The sequence below is a fragment of the Ranitomeya variabilis genome, chromosome 5 (assembly GCF_051348905.1).
Source record: "Ranitomeya variabilis isolate aRanVar5 chromosome 5, aRanVar5.hap1, whole genome shotgun sequence".
Classification (NCBI taxonomy): domain Eukaryota; kingdom Metazoa; phylum Chordata; class Amphibia; order Anura; family Dendrobatidae; genus Ranitomeya; species Ranitomeya variabilis.
Window position 1 is genome coordinate 101,550,801 of NC_135236.1, and position 24,612 is coordinate 101,575,412.

Here is a 24,612-nt window from a genome sequence, read left to right on the forward strand (position 1 = left end):
CCAACATGGCAAATGCCACCATTGGTTATACATAGGTGCTGGCCACAGTCCAACATGGCAAATGCCACCATTGGTTATACATAGGTGCTGGCCACAGTCCAACATGGCAAATGCCACCATCTGTTATACACAGGGCTTTGGAGTCTGTAAGCCAAACCTCCGACTCGGACTCCTCAATTTCCATGACACCGACTCCACCAAAATGGGCTCCGACTCCACGGCCCTGGTTATACATAGGTGCTGGCCACAGTCCAACATGGCAAATGCCACCATTGGTTATACATAGGTGCTGGCCACAGTCCAACGTGGCAAATGCTAACGAATAGTAGTATTTTCCATGTCGGACTGCGACCAGCACCTATGTAGACCCGGGGATCAAAGTGTCCAGATTCAGTCTTTAATGATACACACTAAATGCTGTGCAGAAGCTCTGGATATATTGCTGTAAGGAGAAAAAGGGAAGACTGGATGACCGCCACTGTAGTAGTTGTAATGGCAGCCGTAATGGCGGTCAAACAGCTCTTACATTTATCAAATGATGCTAATAAAACCAAGCACAGAGAAGATCGCCGGCAGCCACGGTGATTGGCAGTGTCAAATATTTGAGCTTATTAAAAGCCAACATGTCCAGATCAAAATTGACCAACTTAGTTGATTTTTATTGCCTTTGTTTGGCCTTAGCAAAAAAACAAAACAAAAAAAAATGCTTAAATCAAGTGTTAAGAAATCAGAAAGTGACTCGAAGATGCGGACTGTGCTCACCAGCTGCTGGATGACGCGCTCTACTAGGGTGGCAAAGCTGATGCCATCGTTCTCCCGGTTGTCGTACATATACTTGGCCAGTTTGGCAATGGTCTCTGTGTCAGTCTCGGATTCAAACTCATAGCCTTTGCTCTCCTGCAAAAAAGAATAATATTTCATGTATGGCCCTGGTGATACAGTGAACTCAACATGGACAAAACATGACAAGTGTGCACGAATACTTATTTTCCATGTGGGAGTGTTCATAAGATAGGAATAAATTCTACTAGTATGAACTAGTATTCCCTGGAAGCGGCCGGACCCCAAGTACTAATCTACAATGTCCTTCAGGGACTGACGATTTCTGCCATGCAACACATCCAGGAGACCTATTCTGTTTCCAGAACTCACGTGCAGATGTGACTGAGGTTCAAGTGAGGTTTAAAGTTTAACTAATCATTTTATATATTATAGGGCAGCCATGTGCTTCTGATCTGTGGGGTCTCACATGCCAAAATTCCCACCGATCACTCAAAACCCTGCTCTGGTGTAAACTCCTGAAAGTGCTGCACGGGACGGTGGATGGGTTCAATAGTCTATGGGTCTACAGCACTCTTACCACCCAGAGTATTGAGACTGTACACTGCCCTGCGTTTTTGCCAATCGATGGGGGCGGGGGTCTTAGGAACCAAAAGACGACTGATAAGCCTAATATTAAAAATTATATATTAGCTACCTTTTAAATGCACGGTGAAGGGGTAAGCCTTATCTTGACAAATGTGTAGAATTGCGGAGTTCTTGCAGTAACCACTTCACAGTGGTGGTCGGTTTCCTTGGCAAGGAGAGCAGCGCTTGCAGGCTCTTTGCTATAGAGCTTGTAAGTGCTGTTCTGAAGCTATCCAGATCGCTGGATCACTATCAAGGCCCCTGCGCTAGAGGTTAAGAGAACACAGTTTGGACAAGATAATGGAGCATGCCACTGGTCTGAACTGTCAATCTTCGGGACCAGCAAGCAATGAGGAAGAGGAGCGGTGGAAGACCACTGATGAGAATAACCCTTTAAGGTGGGCTCTCCTGCCACGTGAATATGAATGAGTCACATTGCATGGTTTTAGGGATGTTTGGACCCAGAAGGGCTTTGTACTCACCAAAAACTTCTTCAGGTCCTTATAGTTTGTGATGATTCCGTTGTGGATAACGATGAATTCTAGAAAGAAAGGGGGAGAAAAATCATGTCATTTCCTGCTGCTAGGAAAAAAAAACACCATGATGAATGATCTGAAGCAGCGGAATCTGGAGGCCACATGTAAGGCAGGCAAAAATCAGTATATTTATGTTATCCCAAACCATTGCGGCGCTCGTTTCATGTACGAGACCCCCAGACAGCGATGCCACAAACTTCGGCACATCTGTTAACCCCTACAGGGAGGCAGGTCACGTTATTAACGCCAGGAAACACGGGAGAGGGAAAGTAGCATGACTGGAAGCAATAAATCCCTGATCGTTATTAGCCCAGATCTGGAATAAATGACTTGTAGCTTGGACGTCTATAAATCATCCATCTCCTGTACTAGGAATGGAGCCGCTGCATGCAACGCAGACCTGCAGACTTCAGAGCTGAAATCACTCAGCATTTCTGGCCGGATGAAGGTCTGCGCAGACGGTAGTGACTTTACAGCACGCGGGACCACCACTCCATTTATTTCTAGTAGTCTAGAAAATCAATAGTGCACACGTGTTACCCCCACCATGAGCCCAGTGAGGAAAGTGACGCGTTTCGACTGCGACAACAGTCTTTATCCAAGCTACAAGTTTTGGATAAAGACTGCTGTTGCAGTCGAAACGCGTCGCTTTCCTCACGGGGCTCATGGTGATGTCCTAGGAGCATGTATGATTTTAACCATTTGGATTAAAGATTTACATTTTATTCAGAAGAAGCTGGAACATTCGCTTTATTTGATCATACATTTAGGTTGATAAAGAAGACCCGTTAATATACAACCCTTTAGGCTCCACAATCACAACCCAATTTATACTGAGTGGGGTAGCTTGCAGCGCATGGACCCCAATGCAAAATCTCCAACAGGGTCCACAACTATCATAAATCCTTATAAGTAATGGGATCTTTTGGGGCCCCCCTAGGTTACAGGGACCAGGTGCATTTGTAACCCCTGCAGTTGCGCCCCCTGCTGAGCACGCCACATACCATTGTTCTTATCAGAGCGTTGAGGGTGACTGTTCGTCGGGCTGGGCTCTCCATGGGTGGCCCAACGGGTGTGTGCAATTCCCAAGTGAACCTCAAATTCAAGCTCCAGATCAAGGTCCTCTTGCTCTATAAAAAAAAAAATATATAAATAAATAAAAATTTATAAAATAATAATAAATAATCATAATAATTAAAATAATTATAGAAAAAATTTGCAATAATGATCAGGACTATACAGCCCCCAGTTGCAGTACAGCTAATACCCAGATGAAGAAATTACCAATCAATGGTCCTATATTAATTATTTGCAAAAAAAATAAAAAATTATATATATATATATATATAATTATTGGAACACTAATGTGGATTGGCGGTTTTAGAACAAGACTTTGCGTTAATATATGCGATTGCTTTTTAAGCAATTCCCTTGTGGATACTTCTTTTCCCCGCTGAGGCCGTGGTTGAGAGATGTGAATGGTTTTCATTTAACAAGCCACAATGATCTATCACCATTGAGCCAGGGGGTTAGAAAGGAGAAGAGAAGATGGAAGGGTTAAGCACCAGTTCCCGTTACAGCGCAGGGGGTACGGCATGTGTTAACACTTTCTATTTTGGAGGAATTCCTCTACCCGCACGGGGGGTATGTTTGATTTTCTAGCTTTTAGTGATAATGTGAGGAAGGAAAAGACGTCCATCTAAAATAGCCACATCTAACGTTCATAATTGCTTCCAATCAGGAGCATTCATTTGCAGCTATAGGAAACGCGCCACGTCACGGTGCTGAGGAGGGGGCATTCTACCCGCTGGTTTTAAGGCTCAGTTCACATATGTGCCATGACTTCCATTTACATTTCTGCACTGGATGGATTAGATTGGCTCATTTTTCCCCAGAATTCTCCATGGACTTGGATTTGGATGCTCGATTCCATTATAAAGTCCTCTGGCAGGGCCTAAGCCTTAGTGGAGGGCTGGAGCAGGCAGAGCGGAGAATGAGGGGGAATGAAGAAGTGACTTATTCCTGAAGCTGTTTTGTTGGAAAACACAAGTATCTGGCATAAGTCTTGGGCGCAGCGAAACGCTGACAACGTGCAAGTTTTCACGTCATCAAAACACTCCACAGAAACCCTGGCATCATACACACACTGCAGATTTTGCCAAGATTTCCCACCTAGAAAAAGAGAGGAGGTGTCTAATTTTTATTGTAGGTACAATTTAACTGTGAGACACAGAAACCCACATTATATAATTTTCAAATAATTAAATTCCACTTTATTGTAGGAAATAAGTATTTTATCACCTATCAACCAGCTAGAATTCTGGCTCTGACAGGCCTGTTAGTTTTTCCTTAAGAAGCCTCCTACTCTGCACTCATTACCTGTATTAATTGCACCTCTTTTGAACCCGGTACCTGTATAAAAGACACCTGTCCACACACTCCATCAATCACACTCCAACCTCTCCACCATGGCCAAGACCAAAGAGCTGTCTAAGAACACCAGGGTCAAAAATGTAGACCTGCACAAGGTTGGGATGGGCTACAGGACAATAGGCAAGCGGCTTGGTAAGAAGGCAACAACTGATTGCATGATTATTAGAACATGGAACAAACACAAGATGACTATCAATCTTCCTCGGGCTGGGGCTCCATGCAAGATATGTGGGGTAAGGATGATTCTGAGAAAGGTCAGGAATCAGACCATAACTACATGGGAGGACCTGGTCAATGACCGGAGGAGAACTGGGACCACAGTGTCAAACATTACCGTTAGTAACACAGTACGCAGTCATGGATTAAAATCCTGCATGGCACGCAATGTCCCCCTACTCACACCAGCACATGTCCAGGCCCCTTTGGATCATCCAGATGGTCATTTGCGAACTTCAGAGGAGGCATGAGAGAAGGTCATGTGGTCAGATGAGACCAAAATATAACTTTTTGGTATCAACTCCACTTGCCGTGTTTGGAGTAAGAAGAAGGAAGAGTACAATCTCAAGAATACCATCCCAACTGTGAAGCATGGTGGGGGAAACATCATACCTTTTCTGCAAAGGGGACAGGATTTATGCACCATATTGAAGGGAGGATGGATGGGGTCATGTATAGATTTTGACCAACAACCTCCTTTCCTCAGTAAGAGCAATGAAGATGGGTCATGGCTGGGTCTCCAAGCTTGACAATCACCTGAAACACACATCCAGGACATTGAAGGAGTGGCTTCGTAAGAAGCATTTCAAGGTCCTGCAGTGGCCTAGCCAGTCTCCAGACCTGAACCCAATAGAAAATCTTTGGAGAGAGGTGAAACTCCGTCCAGCGATAGCCCTGAAACCTAAAAGATCTGGAGAAGATCTGTATGGAGGAGTGGGCCAAAATCCCTGCTGCAGTGTGTGCAAACTTGGTCAAGAACTACAGGAAAAGTCTGACCTCTGTAATTGCAAACAAAAGATTTTGGTTTTAAATTTTAAGTTCTGTTTTTCTATTGTATCAAATTAATTACCGTATTTTCCGGTGTATAAGACGACTTTTTAACCCCTCAAAAATCTTCTTAAAAGTCGGGGGTCGTCTTATACGCCGGGTACAGACAAATGTGCATATGGTGGGTGGGAGGGAGTGGTCCCGATGACGAAGAGAGGGGGCGTCTCACAGGAAAGTGTTAGTGGAGTAGCCCCCTATTACCTCATTGCGGCAGCGTGGGGGTCTCTGTGCTGGGGAGCGGCGGCTCCTCTTCGTGCTGTGGGGGCTGTGCATCTTCTTGCAGCATCGGGGCTCCTCCGGCATCTCCTCAAGGCCCGGAGGCACCGGCAGCTCCATTGCTGCGATGCGGTGGCCTCTGGGAAAATGGCCGCTGGGGGCGGCGCATGCTCAGATTCAGATCTCGTGAGACGAGATCTGAATCTGTAATAATCCAACCGTACACTCCCTTTCCGCAATAATCCAATTAATAACGAATGTCCCAAGACGATCTCCCCTATAGAACAGTGCCATCAGGTGTTGTCACCGCTCTATAGGGCCTCCCAGTGATGAACTGACAGGAGACAATGGCTCCTGCAGTGCATCGCTGAAGAGGTTACCTGAGTTCAGGCTCTCACTTTATGGCAAACCTGCGTGGGAATTTTCCCACACAGCAGTGCCGCAAGTGAGAGTATGAACTAACTGTACTCACAGTGCAGGGATACAGTGCGGAAGGATACCTTCCGTCATTGTATTATCGAAGCCCCTGGAGAGCGGTCGCATCATCTGATGCGGCAGCTGTCCATGGGAGATCGTCGTGGGATACTCGTATTAATTGGATTTCTGCGGATCAGCGAGTATATTGTTTGCTTATTATTTAATTTTTAAATTTTTTTTTTATACAGGTGAGCAATGGCTTTGGGATAAAGGTGATTGGTGAGTATGTACTCTATGTTGTATGTATTGTATGTACTGTATGTTGTATGTGCTGTGTATATGTAGCATGTACTGCATGTTATATGTTTAAGTTGTATGTACTGTATGTCTATATGTATGCACTGTATATGTGTATGTCGTTTTTTTTGTTTGTTTTTTTTACATTCAACACATAAGCTGAATGATGGGACTACTACTGTCCCATAAATGGGTAATGTGTCAATCACTATAGCAGGCATAGCTGGATGGGACTTGTAGTCCCATCGGACGATGCCTGCACACACATACACACACACCTCCGGCAGACACCCACAGACCCACGGGATTTGAATCCCCCCGCCAAACTTCAGCAGCACGGCTTTGGCGGAGGATTTGAATCCAGGGCCGCTCACTGGCTCAGCCGGCAGCAGCTCCGCTGAAGAGCGGTGCCGCGCGGCTTTAAGCGGCGCAGGATTGAAATCCCCCGCCAAAGCCGAGCGGAGGTGCTCATTGGCTGAGCGCACCTGGCACTCTGCCAATGAGCGGAGCGGGATTCAAATCCCCCGCCCCGCCGGCTGAGCCAATGAGCGGTGCCGTGCGGGATTTGAATCCCTCGCAGAGCACTAGCCAATGAGCGGTGCCGCACGGCTTGGCGGAGGATATGTATCCCGCCTGCCATATCGGAATACCCATAACCTTGGTGCTCCAATATGGCGGTCGGCGTAGTTCCGATGCGAGCAGCCGGGAGATGATCTCCCGACGGAATAGCTGTGCGGTTTTTGTCACAGCTTCCGGCCGCGGTGGATTGTGGTAGCGACACAATCGCCGGAAGCTGTGACAGAGCCGATTGGTAATTATATATTAGATTGATGCCAAACATTTGCAGAGGAGCATTACCACCCCAAAATTACATGTACATTCACAACTGGATTCAGGAAACCAGGACTGCCACTCTGACTTGCTTTACGGAGTGCGGTAATTTCTGATGGCCACCCTGCCTGCACCTTAGTATATTTTTGGAGCCAGTGTAGTATTCACCATGCTGACCTAGACCACTAGATCCCAATACTTTGTTACTGCGACCAGATTACAGGTCAAGGCGATCCAAACCCAGACTAGGACTTATGGGACCTCCGTCCCTGTATGGCGGGCGTGCATCCAGGAACTACATACTGTTAATCTCTTCATCCAAGGCCTTGACTTTCCCTTTCTTCTTGATGAGCTGGATCTGGCTTGCGTTGTTCTCCCAATTCTTTTCATTGCCGCCATCAATTCCAACACCTACGACAGACAAAACGATGAATTACCCCAAAATCAATCTCACAGTCCTCCTGCATAGAGGAAATGAGCAAGAAAATCCTCAATGTTATACAGTTATGTGACCGGAAATATAAAGTCAGTCAGTGTCCGTCCATGGAATGGAAATGCGCTCTCCATGTGAAGAGTTCCTGACGAGCTTGTACTTATAAAAACCATTGCATGTGCAAAAAAAAGTTAAGACACAAGTCTCTATATCAGTATAAGGCAATTCACTAGGACTTTAAATAGGGAAGTAAAGACGTCAGGAAGTTCTACCGAGCCATAATCATCCACGTGGCATGGTGCCCGCCCTTACTGGGCACCGTATAATGCCCGCATAAGTTATGACAGTACCACCCTTTATAAGGGGCTGCCCGGCCTTTAGAATTAGAGCCACTTACTCCACAGAGAGAGTAAAAAGCCATTATATTAAATATAACAGGACAGGATACACAAGGTACCCAGCAGTCCATGCAACGTACCTGCAGAGTCATAGCCCCTGTACTCCAGTCTCTGAAGACCTTTGATAAGTCTCTCAAGGATTTCACGCCTGGTGCGAGGCACGTGGTAGTTCAGGTATGCAAATATTCCTATAAAGAAAAATGGCATTACTACGTGACAACATAGAAGAAAACTGACAGAAGGCTCAACTGAAAACTAATACTGAAAGGAGCTTTCTCAAAAGGTTTAAAAAAAAAAAAAAATACATAGACTATGTTAGGAAAAAAAATAAAAAAAGTGTATTTATTTTATTTTACAAGCACATTTATGTAATTTTTTTCTACCTTTTGAAAAAAGTCCCTTTCAGTATTAGTTTTTTTTGTTTGTTTTTTTTTTTCTTCCATTTATAGCTAAGGTGTCCAGGACAGAAGCACATAACAGGGGATTGGGAGAGGCTCAGAAAGAAGGTGGGAGAGAAAAAGTGAGAGGAGAGAGCGCAAGAGCAGAAACAAAGTCGCCAGGTCAAATGAGTCCAGTTTTGGGTCATATTTTATTCCAGCGGCTCTCATTACATTTTTAATTTATTTATCCACCATATGGCTCCTGAGACGGCGGCCTTTATATTTAGTGATCAGTTTCTATGTTCTCTTTTCCAAGGGGGGCAGTTCTGACACGATTCTCAGGAGGGGGTCTGTAGGCTGCTCTGCATTACTACTCTGTAAGCAATGCTCCCTTGTAAAAGTCAAAAGTTAAATGGAAAAAAAAAAATAAAAAAAAAAATCACAGGAGTTGTAAAATTTGAAAAAAAAAATAATAATAATTTTTTAAGTTATAGCACAACACTCTAAAATAAGGACAAAAAAGTCACTTCTCACCTGATGACGGGTCGTGCTTAAAAAGGAATCAGTCATCAGAAAACGACCTATTGCTTAAAACTCAGGCTTTTGTGTTACCACAGGATTTTCTCTTTGATTTTATATTGGTAAAGTTTTAGGTCTCTTTATGCAGTGATCTCGCGCACTGGCCACAAAGGGTTTTTTAATCTTCTACCTTCTGCCCCTTTCAGCAAGGTTCCTTATCATCAGAGGCTGCAATGCGATGACCACTAACAAGGGGCCCCCTGATGTGATGTCACAGCTGACAACCCCGCCACCAATGATCTCCATAGAGACAGCAATACAAGGGACTGAGTCTGATCACTGCGGCTACATGTGGGTATGTGCACATGGCCAGGATTAGCAAAGGGAAAAAAAAAAAAAAAAATTGCTCTGCAGATCCTGATGCTTTGGCAGGAGAAAAAAAAAAAAGCGCTTTTTTCCCCCACTCATTAGTATGACTGAAATCTACTGCAAAAAATGCAAAAATGCCGATAGAAATATGCTGGAGATTTAAATCTGCAAGGAAAAAAAAACACACCATGTACATCCATCTACTTCATTTTGCTGGTACTATGACATCTTTCACAAAATAAAAATTATGAATAATAATAATAATAATAAAAATATATATATTTTCTCATCACCTTAATAGATTTAAAACACAAAACCCGACTTAAACAGCAAGTAATTTTCTGATGGTAGCCGCCCTTTAAGAACAGATTACACACGTCTTCCCCAGCACTTTCACGTTCTGTCACTCAGTGACAGTATGTAATTAACAGCTTCCATCACGTCACCATCCTGCAGCTATATCTACCAGTTATAAATAGCAATTCCAGTCTCTAAATAGGCTGAAGCCCAATATCAGCGAGCCCGCCAGTAACACCCACAACTGCTTTCCAGATCCGGACATACCCAAAATTATAGAAAAAAGTAAAGAAAAAATAACATACATGTACAAAAATACATACTTTTTTCCTAATTAGTCCAACCCACAAGATCACTGCAAGGGCATTGCTCCGCACCCGATGAACAGGGTGTTACAGGTGAGTGATCAGCTCCATTAATAACCAACATTTTTCTCATTTACATGGAGCAATTATTTCATCACAGTTGTCTGACCGGTTGTGGATGTGACTTCAGAAGTTGCTGAGCAGCATTTTACACCCAATTCAATATATATCACAGATTTGTTCATGTTCCCTATGGCCGCCACGTGATTGTAATCGGTCAGGCAGAATTATTGGGTGCAGATATTACCGAACTGTCAGCCAGTTTAAAAGGCTTTTCCAGTCTCAACCAAAACAGGTTATTCTTTGTAGGAGGAAACGTTCTATAACATGGAGCTGATTTTTTAGGGTTTTCAAGATCTCTGCTTGCTGTTATATGAAAGGGAACGTCTGAGGTCTCACTACAAGACAGATCTAATCTGTGCACCTTTGTGACCATCATGTTGGCGAATCAGATTTATATCCTATGGAAGGAAGCAATAAAAGGTTCACACGTTAACCGACAGCAAGCAGAGATCTTGAGAACCATGAGGAACAGATACTTAGAGTACATACATGTAATACAATGAATAAAGCCTTATTTGCTGAATTTCACGCCCATGTGCAAAGAGGAGGCTGCCATCACCCCAATTTTATTTTCCCCATTTTTTAAAATTCTTACATGTCTGATGAAACATCACCATTTGTTTTTCTAGGACTGAAAAAGGACCGGTCACTTGCCATGAAAATATAGATTTCTTTTTTTTACCTGGTGTAAATGCCGTTGTTCTCCTGAACCTGCGACGTTTTTCTTTTCTCCCTGCGCCTCTCCGTTCCCGAGATACGGCCCCCTCTTCTCTGTACATAAATCTAGTCTTATTTGCCAAATGGGCGTGCACCTCAAGAAGACTTCTATACAAAAGAGATTAGGCCTATGCCCATTTAGATAAGAAGGCTAGATTTATACACAGGAAATAGGGGGCCGTATCTCAGGAACAGAGAGGTGCAGGAACAAAAGAAAAATATCCCCAGATTCAGGAGAACAGCGGCATTTACACTAGATAAAAAAATATTTATGGCAGATCCTCTATAAAACGGGAGTAACTATTTAGAGGTGCAGATAGCAATTGTATCTAGGGTCTTGATGCTTAAAAAGAGACTCAAGACCCCGTGTCCATTAGCATAGAGCACTGGCGGACACAGACAGAAAAGGGCCCCTGTGCAAGAACAAAACAGGGGCCCTTCCAATTCAATATCTCATCAGAATGCACAATTCAGCCTGCTTTGGGTGCCCCCCTTAGCTCTTGGCCCCTGTGAGACTGCACCAATGCTTTATCCGCCCCCGGCATAGAGGAGCTACAGATATGGCACAATGCCAGGCGGGTGGGCTGTAGGAGCATTGCCTAGGTAGCAGGTGAGACAATACACAATGCCACAGGCTACGCACAATGCAACAGGCAGCAGACTGAGTGCGGGAGCACCTAGTAATTTACTGGCCTATTAAAATGAAAAATATTTCAAAAATGAGGCCGGGTCAGGGATTAGATGAAAATTCACCCCTGTAATTGCTAAGCAGCTGTCCAATATATCCTGCAAATTGGCTGCAAGCGAAGTCCGACCTTCACTGTAACATCGTGTCTTCCATCAAGAAAAGTCTGAATGTGATGCGTGCAAAACGTCAACTATAGATGCTGTGGGCTCCGCGGCGTAAGCCAGGTAGTCATCCTGCCAGACGCGAGGATGCTCTATGGGGCCGTTGTCTGGGTGGGAGTTGTGGGTTTTAAGAACTGAAAAGTAATCTTCATAGCGAGCGTGGATCGCTGCCAGGCCGAGGCCATTCACTTCACACGCCGAACTAAAACGCTATTCACAAGAGGCTCCGAACACAGGCCGCCTTATACAGGGGGAGAGTCCTCGGCTTCTCCGACACCCACAAATCTGACTAGAAGAAATTACCACAGATCGAGCACTAAATGTCCTGCTCCTCCTAACAACTATACCTGCAAGGCTTCAATCAGACTTTTGTTTTTCAGGAATAAAACCTTTCGGATCGGATAATGCATCAGTCGCCATTCAGATGTATAAAAGATGTAGCCGCAAACTCCTTTGGAAGCCATTGTGGCGGCCAAATTAGATCATAGCCACCTCTTCCGACAAGCCTACAACCTGCAGTAACCACCGATCAACCAAACCGCTGCATGACCAGCTCTACCCTCACCTACTGTATTCTCACCCATCCCTTGTAGATTGTGAGCCCTCGCGGGCAGGGTCCTCTCTCCTCCTGTACCAGTTATGACTTGTATTCTTTAAGAATATTGTACTTGTTTTTATTATGTATACCCCTCCTCACATGTAAAGCGCCATGGAATAAATGGCGCTATAACAAATAATAATAATAATAATTTCTCCAAAGTGGATGTGTAACAAACAAGAAGATTACTCTAAGACCATGCGTGAGATTTTCCATTTTAAGTTCAGGTCCTAGATCGGTAACAGTCAATGAAGTGTGCACTTCTTCCCCCTCCAGCCTCAGAAGTGGGCCACAGCTGACCCTCAGATGCCTGCGCCATAGATGGTCACCAGTAGTGATGAGCAGTTGTGCTCGGATAAGGTGTTATCAGAGCATGATTGGGTGCTAACCGTGGGTCTTCGGTGTGCTGAAATAATATGTTGCAGCTATTCAACAGCTGCAACACGTGCAGGAATTGTCTAACAGGCCTACCATGCATGTGTTGCAGCTGTCAAACAGCCGCGAGACACGCAGGCACGAGGACTTGTGGAGGACATGCACCGATCCTGGAGGACACAGCTATGAAGCTCATGATACCAAACATTCCATTATCTGGTATCTTCTGAAGCAAAGGGTCTGGTGGTACAAGAGCAGGAGAACCCGGCGCAATCTTGAGATCAACAGGTCAGAGACGAACTGCAAGTGAATGTTGTCGGCTGATGACCTGGTGTATGATCAATGTAATCCATGAAGACAGAGAAATAGTACAGACATGGCAGTACAGACATCAGGGCAGCCATGACAGGATGAGATCACCCAACATTGACCCAGCTGTGGCCCCTCGGGGCTAGATTTAGATTCCAAAGAGCATGAAACCAGAGTCAGGTGTCATGTATGGAGCCTCTACAGAGGTACACAGTCCATGTGACTGCATATGAATGTTGGGGAGTAGTAGTTACACAATGGCTGGAGGACCAAGGATGGCTGTCTCTGGAGTAGGGCTATATGGGTCGCCTTTACCACCGAGCTCCAGTATGTTAATGTGCTTCAGCCCACGTACATGGCAGCACATGATGGATGAAACATACAAAAATCAGAAATAGATAAAGGTTTCTTAGGGCTTCAAACAATTTTTTGTGACAGAGTAGTCATGATATTGTAAGGAGTAAGAGGAGAACCAGGCTGCAAGTACCTGTATTAAGCCGGGTCCGGAACTGTTGAAGCTGCATCCTCTGTTCCCGGGGGAAGGAATAGCAAGCTGGACCTTCCTCCTGCCCAAGGGGGGTGGGGACATAAAAGGGGAAAGCGCGCGCAGCTGGTCAGTTTTGCGCCAATCCAGGACAGCGCACATAGAGGTGAGCAGCGCGCTCTACTTCCCCTTCCCTCACCGACAACCGGCGCTGCGGGAGCACCCATCGACTGCAAAGGGGAGCACCAGAGAAAGAGAAGCCGGAGTGCTGTGCTCAGGGATGCCGTGTGTTCAGCAGCAGCCAGGGAGAGGAGTGCTCCGTCATGGGAGCACCAGCCAAGCAGGAACCAGCGAGTGCTGTGGTCCCGGAGCATCTGTATAGCGCATGCCCGTGCCCAAACACCGCCACCGCTGACAGACTGTGAGGAGACATGTGCAGGGTGCTCGTTGATCACCACAGAGCAAGGTGCTGAACGTTCCGGGCTAGTGAGTACTGAGAGCATGCTGCCAGAGAGAGATCGGGTGCAGCACCCCGCCAGAGAAGCAGCGCGCCAGTGGTTGTCGGCACTTCAGTCTTGGCTGGAGCAGGCAGCGCGTAGCATAGAAGAGTGCAGCGCGCCTATTAGCCGACAGATCGAGGTGCCATGGGCTTCATGACCGGAAGTTCAGCGCAGGTGCTGCAAAGAGAGAACAGAGCGCTGACTTGTGTAACCCACCTTAGACGCTCATTCTTTCCCGCTCACGGGACACCCCGACTACAGCAGTGTATATTTGCTGAGCCACGTTGGGCTCGCATAGGACTGTGGCCCACACTCTTGTCAGCCACTGCAGTATATGGACTAGGCCCAGTGGAAGGTATCGGAGACCGACCGCTGCCGCCAAAAGACGGGGCATTGTTGCCCACAGGACCTTCCTGGAAAAGACATCTCGCCAGCTGTTGCCGGCGCCATTGACTTCCCAGCAGGAGTCACAGTTTGAGGAACTTCTGATATAAGTGCTTCACAAGAACTGCTGGTAACTGATCTTTTATTTCTGAACTCTGCATATCCTTTGCAAACTTAACCGTTCATTCCCCTGTTTAACCCATTGCCTCCCTGCGTGGAGTATTCCCCTGTCTTAAACTTGTTAACCCTTGCTCTGCCTCCGATCCGTTACTGCATCCCGCAACCTGCTTACAATATGCTGAGGTACTAATGACGGATTGGTTGCAAAATTTCTGCTCTTTACATGTAAATGAGGTTTTTTTCCCTCCTCTACAGTTCATGCATAGATTTCTGAAAGACTCATTTAAGATAAATGAAGCAACTACACAAATGTATTCAGCAAATTTGCCGAATATGAAAAGTCGATTTATAGGCTTCAGATCCATTTCGGAATCCACATCATCATACCAAAAGTGTACGAAAAATCAAAGTACTATTTCTACAGGAATTCACTCCTGAAAATGATTTTTTTGAGGTTTCTACATTTCCCTGAAAAGTTTTGCTGTCTTGAGTTGAGAGTAAAAAGTTGGGAGTGGATTTTTCTTTGGTGATGTCTTCAAAGACTCATAGTGGGGGGGAGGAAATTAAAAAAAATATATACTATGAACAGCAAAGAGGATTTTCCCATTGAATAGAAAGAGTGCGCAAAAAATATCTGAAGTGGTTTTTGATGAGGATTTCAGAGCACATCTGCTTAAAAATCCTTTGACACTATGTGCACACAGACGGTGTCCTTCTCGAAATGTAAAAGATGCAGCAAAAATGTAAAAAAAAACGCCAGCAAAGTCGCTTCAAGAAGACGACCGTTAGCGGTTTTCTAATGTGGCTGCACCTGGGGGAAGAAAAAAAAAAAAAAGTGGTGGCTGCACCGGAATATAAAAGAGTGTGCACATGGCCTGACAGTCTAACTTTCTGCATGGGAAAAAAAATATATACACACCGTAGTTCTTTTTTTTTTGTTTTTACTTGTAACAAGCATTGTAATGGCGCTTTTTATACAGGGTCCTATAGAGAAATCTGTGGGTAAAAGCATCGGGTACAAGTTATGGGAAAGTTTCCAGCGTGACAAGCACAAATAATCACTAAACTCTCCCCCGAGAAAGGCCCCAGTCCCAAATCACTCACACTGTGGCCTCTTATCAAAATAATGAGTTCACTTTCTCCCTGAGGACCTGCTCTAATCTGTGCATTACAGACATGAGGCCACAATGCCAAGGAGAACAGGAGATGTAATGGCCAACCACATAGGAGCACCACAATCAATAAGGACAGCAGTGCTCTACACATTTTTAATCAGGAAATTACACTGTAATGTTAATTATATACAGCTCTGGCAATTATTTAAGAGACCACTGCCAAATTTTCAGTTTGTCTGATTTTTCTCTTTATAGGTATATTATTGAGTAAAATGTAAATTGTTCTTTTATTCTATAAACTACTGACAACATGTCTCCGAAGTTCCAAGCAATAAATTTTGTATTTATTTTCTGAAAATGAGAAATGGTCAAAATAACAAAAAATGCAGTGCTTGCAGACCTCAAATAATGCAAAAAAAACAAAAAAAAAAAAACAAGTTCAGAATCATTTAGAAACAACAATACTACAGGTCCTTCTCAAAAAATTAGCATATAGTGTTAAATTTCATTATTTACCATAATGTAATGATTACAATTAAACTTTCATATATTATAGATTCATTATCCACCAACTGAAATTTGTCAGGTCTTTTATTGTTTTAATACTGATGATTTTGGCATACAACTCCTGATAACCCAAAAAACCTGTCTCAATAAATTAGCATATCAAGAAAAGGTTCTCTAAATGACCTATTACCCTAATCTTCTGAATCAACTAATTAACTCTAAACACATGCAAAAGATACCTGAGGCTTTTAAAAACTCCCTGCCTGGTTCATTACTCAAAACCCCCATCATGGGTAAGACTAGCGACCTGACAGATGTCAAGAAGGCCATCATTGACACCCTCAAGCAAGAGGGTAAGACCCAGAAAGAAATTTCTCAACAAATAGGCTGTTCCCAGAGTGCTGTATCAAGGCACCTCAATGGTAAGTCTGTTGGAAGGAAACAATGTGGCAGAAAACGCTGTACAACGAGAAGAGGTGACCAGACCCTGAGGAAGATTGTGGAGAAGGACCGATTCCAGACCTTGGGGAACCTGAGGAAGCAGTGGACTGAGTCTGGTGTGGAAACATCCAGAGCCACCGTGCACAGGCGTGTGCAGGAAATGGGCTACAGGTGCCGCATTCCCCAGGTAAAGCCACTTTTGAACCATAAACAGCGGCAGAAGCGCCTGACCTGGGCTACAGAGAAGCAGCACTGGACTGTTGCTAAGTGGTCCCAAGTACTTTTTTCTGATGAAAGCAAATTTTGCATGTCATTCGGAAATCAAGGTGCCAGAGTCTGGAGGAAGACTGGGGAGAAGGAAATGCCAAAATGCCTGAAGTCCAGTGTCAAGTACCCACAGTCAGTGATGGTGTGGGGTGCCATGTCAGCTGCTGGTGTTGGTCCACTGTGTTTCATCAAGGGCAGGGTCAATGCAGCTAGCTATCAGGAGATTTTGGAGCACTTCATGCTTCCATCGGCTGAAATGCTTTATGGAGATGAAGATTTCATTTTTCAGCACGACCTGGCACCTGCTCACAGTGCCAAAACCACTGGGAAATGGTTTACTGACCATGGTATTACTGTGCTCAATTGGCCTGCCAACTCTCCTGACCTGAACCCCATAGAGCATCTGTGGGATATTGTGAAGAGAAAGTTGAGAGACGCAAGACCCAACACTCTGGATGAGCTTAAGGCCGCTATTGAAGCATCCTGGGCCTCCATAACATCTCAGCAGTGTCACAGGCTGATTGCTTCAATGCGGCGTGGCATGGAGGCAGTCATTTCTGCCAAAGGATTCCCGACCAAGTATTGAGTGCATAACTGAACATTATTATTTGATGGTTTTTTTGTTTGGTATTAAAAAACACTTTTATTTGATTGGTCGGGTGAAATATGCTAATTTATTGAGACAGGTTTTTTGGGTTATCAGGAGTTGTATGCCAAAATCATCAGTATTAAAACAATAAAAGACCTGACAAATTTCAGTTGGTGGATAAGGAATCTATAGTATATGAAAGTTTAATTGTAATCATTACATTATGGTAAATAATGAAATTTAACACTATATGCTAATTTTTTGAGAAGGACCTGTAATGTTTTAACTCAGGAAGAGTTCATAAATCAATATTTTGTGGAATAACCATGATTTTAATCACAGCTTTCATGCGTCTTTGCATGCTTTCCACCAGTCTTTCACACCGATTTTGGGTGACCTTATGCCACTCCTGGTACAAAAATGTAAGCAGTTCTTCCTTGTTTGATGACTTGTGACTATCCATCTTCCTCTTGATTACATTCCAGAGGATTTCTGAGGACTGTTTTTTCCAGCAGGACAATGCGCCATTGCAACACAGCTAGGTAAATCAAGGTGTGGATGAAGGACCACCACATCAAATCCCTGTCATGGGCAGCCCAATCTCCTGACCTGAACCCCATTGAAAACATCTGGAATGTAATCAAGAGGATGATGGATAGTCACAAGCCATCAAACAAAGAAGAACTGCTTACATTTTTGTACCAGGAGGGGCTTACATGTGGAAAGCATGCCAAGATGCATGAAAGCTGTGATTAAAAATCATGGTTATTCCACAAAATATTGATTTCTGAACTCTTCCCAAGTTAAAACATTAGTATTGTTGTATCTAAATGATTATGAACTTGTTTTTTTTTTTTTTTTTTGCATTATTTAAGGTCTGCAAGCAATGCATTTTTTTGTTATTTTGACCATTTCTCATTTTCAGAAAATAAATACAAAATGGATTGCTTGGAACTTCGGAGACATGTTGTCTCAAAATTTTGCAGTGGTCTCTTAATTTTTGCCAGAGCTGTACATCATAGAAGTCATCAATAGCAGGAAGTGTTGGCCTTGAAATTGCAGTGGTCATCTTCCCGTTCTTATGGGATATGTGGCTTCATTCTTTACCTAAAGAGGCGGTCTGGTTTACAAAAAGACGATTTCCATGTAGCCTGTGACAATGTCATGTGTGCACGATTCAGTGACAATAATTTCTGTGTAGGACCTTTAGAAGAAAATCAGTTGAGGACCTTCTCCCAAGAACCTGAGAACCACATGCAACACGTGACTGTAAGAGGCCAGTGAAGGCCAAGTACAGCACAGGGACCAATTACATATCATTTTTTTTTTGTCTTCAAAAAGTGCAGTCATGTGTCCTAACCTATACAGTTTAAAAGGGTATTCAAGTTTGGACATTATTTCCTATCCATGGGTTAGAGGACAACTTTCTGATCAATGGAGGTCCGACCTCTAAGGTATCCACTGCTCCGGAGAACCAGGACTCGGTGTGAATGGAGCGGTGGGCGACCAGGTGCACGGCCGCTCCATTCATTCTTATGGGTGTGCCGAAGGTTAGCTTAGTGACATACTCCGTTATCACCTGCGATCCTCTAATGAATGGAGCAGAAGTCCACATGATCCACCACCACTCCATTCAGACCAGGCTCTTCAGAGTCCCGGTTCTCATAATCAGTGGGGGTCCTAGCAGTCAGACCCCCTCAACGAATGGGAACTTATGCCCTGTCCATAGGATGAGGGATAACTGTCGAACTTGAGAATACCCCTATAAATAAAGATTATGCAGATGCTTACAGGTCAGACACTTATTGGATGGTGGACCGGTTCCCGCTATATACATTGGCCACATGCACAAATGTAATACGCACTTTTCCCAAAACATTAAGTAGCAATCATCATTAAATTAATAAAACTACAATGAGCACTTGTGACAATAATGACACCATCTGCTCCGCCTGCAGTACAGTAGATCTACAGGGGTATATAATGTGGGGAAATAACTCCGACATAAAGGTGCTGCACATCTGCCACTCACCAAGACGGAAAAAGTTCAGTCGGAAGATGTGAAGTGAAGCAAGGCTTCCAGAGGACAAATATAGGTGTGTCCCGGCAGACAGAGGCCTTCCAACACTCCACACTCCCCTCCTATAGTTACAGAATCACTACCTGTATGATAATGGTGGCAATCACTACACTAACCTTCACTGGAATTTACTTACAGTAATTGCCCTATAAAAGACTTGTAGCCTTGCCCTTTCCACAACAGCGCCACACCTGCCCACAGGTTGTTCATGGCATTGCAGCTAAGCCTTAATTCACACCAGATGGCAAACTGTAATTCCAGACACAACCACTAGACATGTGTGGCACTGTTTCTCATATTTTTCTAACACTTAGTGCAAAGTATTTATAGACTTTAGCTCATTTAAGTCTTTGATAAAATTTGTGTATATTAACTTATCCAGATATTACCTGCAAAAGAGAAAATCCATTTACCTTAAAAAGCTGGAGCAACTTTGTCCATGTCAGGTCCCGTGGCCATAGACCAAGTGAATGTGGTCCCATTGCCACCCATAGGTGCCGTTGTGAAGTTGCAAACAGTATTAGTTTTTTGTGACTTGCTGGTTGCGGTACCCAACAGGTCACAAGGCGATCCCATTCATGTGCATTTTGCTACAATGCAGCAGTGCCACATGGCAATCTCCTGTCCCTGACCTAGTCAATCTTGTTGTGTAGCCCCTGTATACAGGGACACAACACTGATAAATCACAAAAAGTGGTAGGACAAAGGGGAGACTCCATGCACGACCATGAGATGTGATGTCAACTTATTCTCTTTACTATTGGTCACATCGCCTTTTTACTCTCAATACACAAAGACATGAAAGAAAAAGATTCCACAAACTTGTAATACAGAATTCTCGAGCAATGACCTTAAGGGAGAAAACAGCTGGAGGGACTTCTATAGGGAACACAGGATGGGATGTGCACAAGAACACACGGCAGGCGACCAACATGAGGCTTGTGGCAAAAATATAGCAATCCGCCATCTCCTTGAACATAGAATTTTCCCATCATGCCAGTAAAACACTGCACCAACATTCCCATCCCACCCCAACCCCAAAAAAAAATATTACGCAGGATTTTATGGACCACACTTTTATGCTAAGGCCAAGTCCAGATGTGACGGAGATCAGGTCTGCTAATGTAAATTCCCTGCCCCTAGTATTATACTTACCTTACCAGCCGTCGGCTTCTACTCTTCCAGGCGCCACTCCATTCCTGATCCTCCATCTTGTGACCACAACTTCTTCTGACTGACCGGAAGTCAGAGGTAACGATGACAAGCTCTCACTGTAAGTCTACGAGAACCTCGTCCTGCTGCCTCTCAATGTGTTATGACTTCCGGCTCATACAGCAAACACTGGAGCGTGGATCACAGCCTGCTGGAGACTAATGGAGGGGCGCCGATAACAGAAGAAGACGGCAGCTGGTAAGTAAGAGACTAGGGGCAGGGAACTAGGGATTGGTGACACCTTTCCAGGTGTGACATAACAAAAAAGAAAAAAAAAAAAAACACACTCTGGGGTGGTGCTTTAACACAAATCAGAATCAAATTCCTTGCTAAATCTGTACTGTCATAGACCAAGAAAATCACGGGAAGTGTTCAACTGCATCCACTGGTCGGATCAAAATCGGCAAAGCAAGTCTATGGGTCTCTGGAAAAAATATACATATATATTTGGGTTGTACTCGAATATCATCCAAGTGCAGTCTCATTTCACCCACTCTTGACCACCACTCTTGACCACCACTCTTGACCACCACTCTTGACCACCACTCTTGACCACCACTCTTGACCACCACTCTTCTCATATATGAGAAAAACGGAATCTGAATGAGGCCCGAGTCTGGCGCGCCACGTGCTCGCAGCAATATCTGTTTGTGGGGGAAACAAATACAATTGATTTTATGCCATTTTTTGAAAATTACAACAGAATTGGATTTTTTGTTGTGGTCCCAGTATCATGCAATGCGCCACTATGAGAGTTACCGGTGTGTACAGCCTTTGACCTAATAGATAGAATAAATCACATATTAAAGTCTGATTTCTCAAAATAGTAAGATCTTGCTCACATGAGCTTCACTATCGGTCACATCATGAGGATAGAGAATTTTCTTTTCCCCTTTGCATCGTACAATGAGGTCCCTGTATCAATACAAAGCTTAATGGTCGGTAGAAAAAGAACCTACGTGCCTCTAATGAAAGGCAGAAAGCTGAATAGAGCTGATTGATGTGGCCGGCCCGAGAAGCGTCAGATTACATAGGGAACGAGCCTCGACGGAGAGGTGGCCATGGTATTCTCTCCATAGTATGATGGAAATAAGTGTCAAAAAAATCTCCATACCGGCCCATCCTGCTTTCAGAGGTGTGAGGACAGGGTAACGGAACACACCAAACTTATCAGCCCCACTCAGGACCAAAGTTCACAAGAAACCCAGAAAGAAGAGCCAAGGAAGAGGAGACTTATTGCAGATGTGCAAATACTCCGGTCCATTCAACCAGCGCCAAGTATTAATAACAGGCGTCTGCATCTATGGTTGGTCACTGGTCAGTTATAAAATTTTGAGCATTTAAAAGGGCCCTCCAGGACTTAATGAGCCAATTAAGTACCTGCTATAATAATACAAAGGGAAATGTATTGAAGCTACATTAAATGGAAGCCATCATTAGGAAATTATCCATTATAGGAATTACATATGTGTTATATGCATAACATTTTGGACAATGGTTTCATTTTTTCATATCAATAAAAAAATATTTATTATAATTGTAATCCTGCAACTTTCACGCAGGTCACTGGGAAGTATTCAGACTCCTACTTCCCGTCCTTTCAGGAAGAGTTTTCAGCAGGCTGCTTATCAGCAGAGGCAGGGTTACAATGACAGGAAGCGCCTCTATGCACAAGATCCACCAATCACAATAGCCAGTGGAAATGCTGGAGCCATCACATGAATGCTTGGGGTCCATTGGATAAGTTTCCTGATGTTAAGACCACCATGTGCCCTTTTGTACAAGAATATTCAGTAGTTGAGAACCCCTTTAAAAACGGAAACTGTCAGTAGGATTGACCCTCCTAAGGCATCTATATGGACAGTGAGGTCACCACTCACTGTAACTGGAATAAAGTGACACCTTGATATGTACGACCAGATGTCTTATAGCAGACAAAGCCACATTTTTCTTAATATGTACATCATCTGTTAAGATCTATGGGTCAGAGATAGATCTCCCAAAGAATCTGCCTCCAGGGCTTATTTTAAATACAAGGGGCATTACCAGAGTGAGACATGTAGATTCGGAACAGACTGTCAGTCATTACATGTCTCACACTGGTAACTGCCACTTTCATTTATAATAAGCTCTGGAGGCATATTCTCAGGGAGATCTTTGTCTGTCCCATAGATCTTAACATCTCATTTACATATTAAGAAAAACATGGATTTTTCTGTAACATAACATCAGATATCATGGGTATGGATCATACTGATAAATTCCCGTTAAAGTGCAGGATTTCTTGAGTGTATCCGTTATTCTCTGGGATGAAGACATTCAGGAACTACTGCATATGTGGCCTTACTTCATAAATCATGTTCACAATCCCCATGGTCATCAGCGTAGAATATCCCATTTAGGGCAATATAAATATTAGATAAGAGAGACTTTAATTTTCATGATCAGGATATCATTAAAATCATAAGCAAACACCTTTCTAGTGTCAGACCTCCATAATTTGCACTTTCTACAGCGATGAAAGTTTGTTTGTGACCAAATCTTTTGGTCTATGGCTTCCTTAACAAATGCAAAATGATCCATTACCCAAGACATGTTCTAGCTTAGCAATTCTGGGAAACCTGCCCATGAGAAGAAGAAATCCGGGCACTTAAATGCAAATCTTTCTCAAGTCCTCCACCCAAATGATAAAGCATCCAAGTATCTCTCAACTCTACGCTTACAAAATTGGACATAACTAGACACAAAGAAAACAGTCTTGAAATGCTATGGTGGCACGATTTATATTCCTGGTAAACAAGTAGCCACTTTAGACAGGAAGAGGACAGGAACTCTAGTGCCCAATATTGGAGATAACAATCCTAAAGTCAATATTGACCCTATAAAAGGTAGAGGAAGGATAAGAAACAAACTGAATTTGCAGACATGTTTCCAGACTTTGCCTCTCATCAGTGTAAAGCAGGATATCTGGTTTGGTTGGGTGAGTTTCTGACAAGTGTAAACTTTCTCCTGCAGTTGGAAGGCATTTCAGGTTGTCGTCTGTACGCAGACCATAAGCCCTTCAAAAATGTTCTTTATGTAGGCCGATCTGCCCAGCCACCTAACAAACATATTCCAAGACCAAAGATGTTACATTTTAGAGGTTATAGGGTAACTATTTAAATGATAATGATCAGTCACAAACAAACAGCAAAAACACAATAGTAAACCAAGCAGAACCATGGCCACCACCTATGGGGCCTGTGCCACCAAACACAGAGGACTCCAGCCCCTTAGGACAGAGATAGGATTCTCATTTGCATCATTATCAGCAAAGTTGGACTAAACACCAGACAGCCCTTTGAAATGTAAAAAAAGCCTAAATAAACACAAAGTGGCATAAAAAAACAGCCCAAAAATCCAATTAAACTTGTCACCTTCAGATAATTCCTTGGTAAAACAGATGGATGTCTGTGCCTAGTTAAACACAGCTAACCCCACATCCTGGGGAGCAGGATCCAGATAGAACCACCGCCTGCACAAGACTTGGACTCTGTGCAAGAATGGATCATTTTGCTTGCTGTGACCAATATCAGGTATTTTAGTTGAGTGCCACATGAGTAGTGATGATGACGACATGGGTGATGTAAAACATGAATAAAATAGTCTATGGGGGCCCTTCACATGACTATGATTTGTCATGGACTGACATGTTTAATTTTGATCCAGTAGTAAAATGAAAATTTGTAATGCAAGTAAATAGACCCATAAACAGGAAAAAAAAAAAAAAAAAAAAATGGGATTGCCCGTGGATGACATCAGAGTGCTGCCCAATTTGCACAGACTGTCAGAAAGGAGAAGCTGGAAAAATTTAGGACACTTGGACCACACTATGATCAAGGTCTGATCAACATAATCGTCCGTTTTTCTAATTTGTGCAAAAGTCAGAGGTGTGAATGAGCCCTTAGTCTGCAATCAACGCCATTCCCGAATTTGTTAGCTCCCTGACCTATGGAAATCCCCAGGCAGCAGTGTTCGGAGGCGATCAGGCCACACACCTGATGTAATGATGCCACCTTTT

General features: G+C 43.7%; 1 protein-coding gene across 2 annotated transcripts in view; it reads right to left on the reverse strand.

Annotated features, from left to right (window-relative positions):
- The window catches only part of LOC143775201 (glutamine--fructose-6-phosphate aminotransferase [isomerizing] 1), a 46,289-nt gene that overhangs the window by 19,664 nt on the left and 2,013 nt on the right, over positions 1–24,612 (reverse strand). For both annotated transcript variants that reach the window (XM_077263048.1, XM_077263050.1), the window contains exons 2-6: positions 8,093–8,200; positions 7,485–7,592; positions 2,948–3,073; positions 1,890–1,948; positions 763–897 (exon numbers count right to left, since the gene is read on the reverse strand). In XM_077263048.1, the coding sequence (XP_077119163.1) occupies positions 763–897; positions 1,890–1,948; positions 2,948–3,073; positions 7,485–7,592; positions 8,093–8,200 (536 nt within the window). The remainder of the gene's footprint in view (positions 1–762; positions 898–1,889; positions 1,949–2,947; positions 3,074–7,484; positions 7,593–8,092; positions 8,201–24,612) is intronic.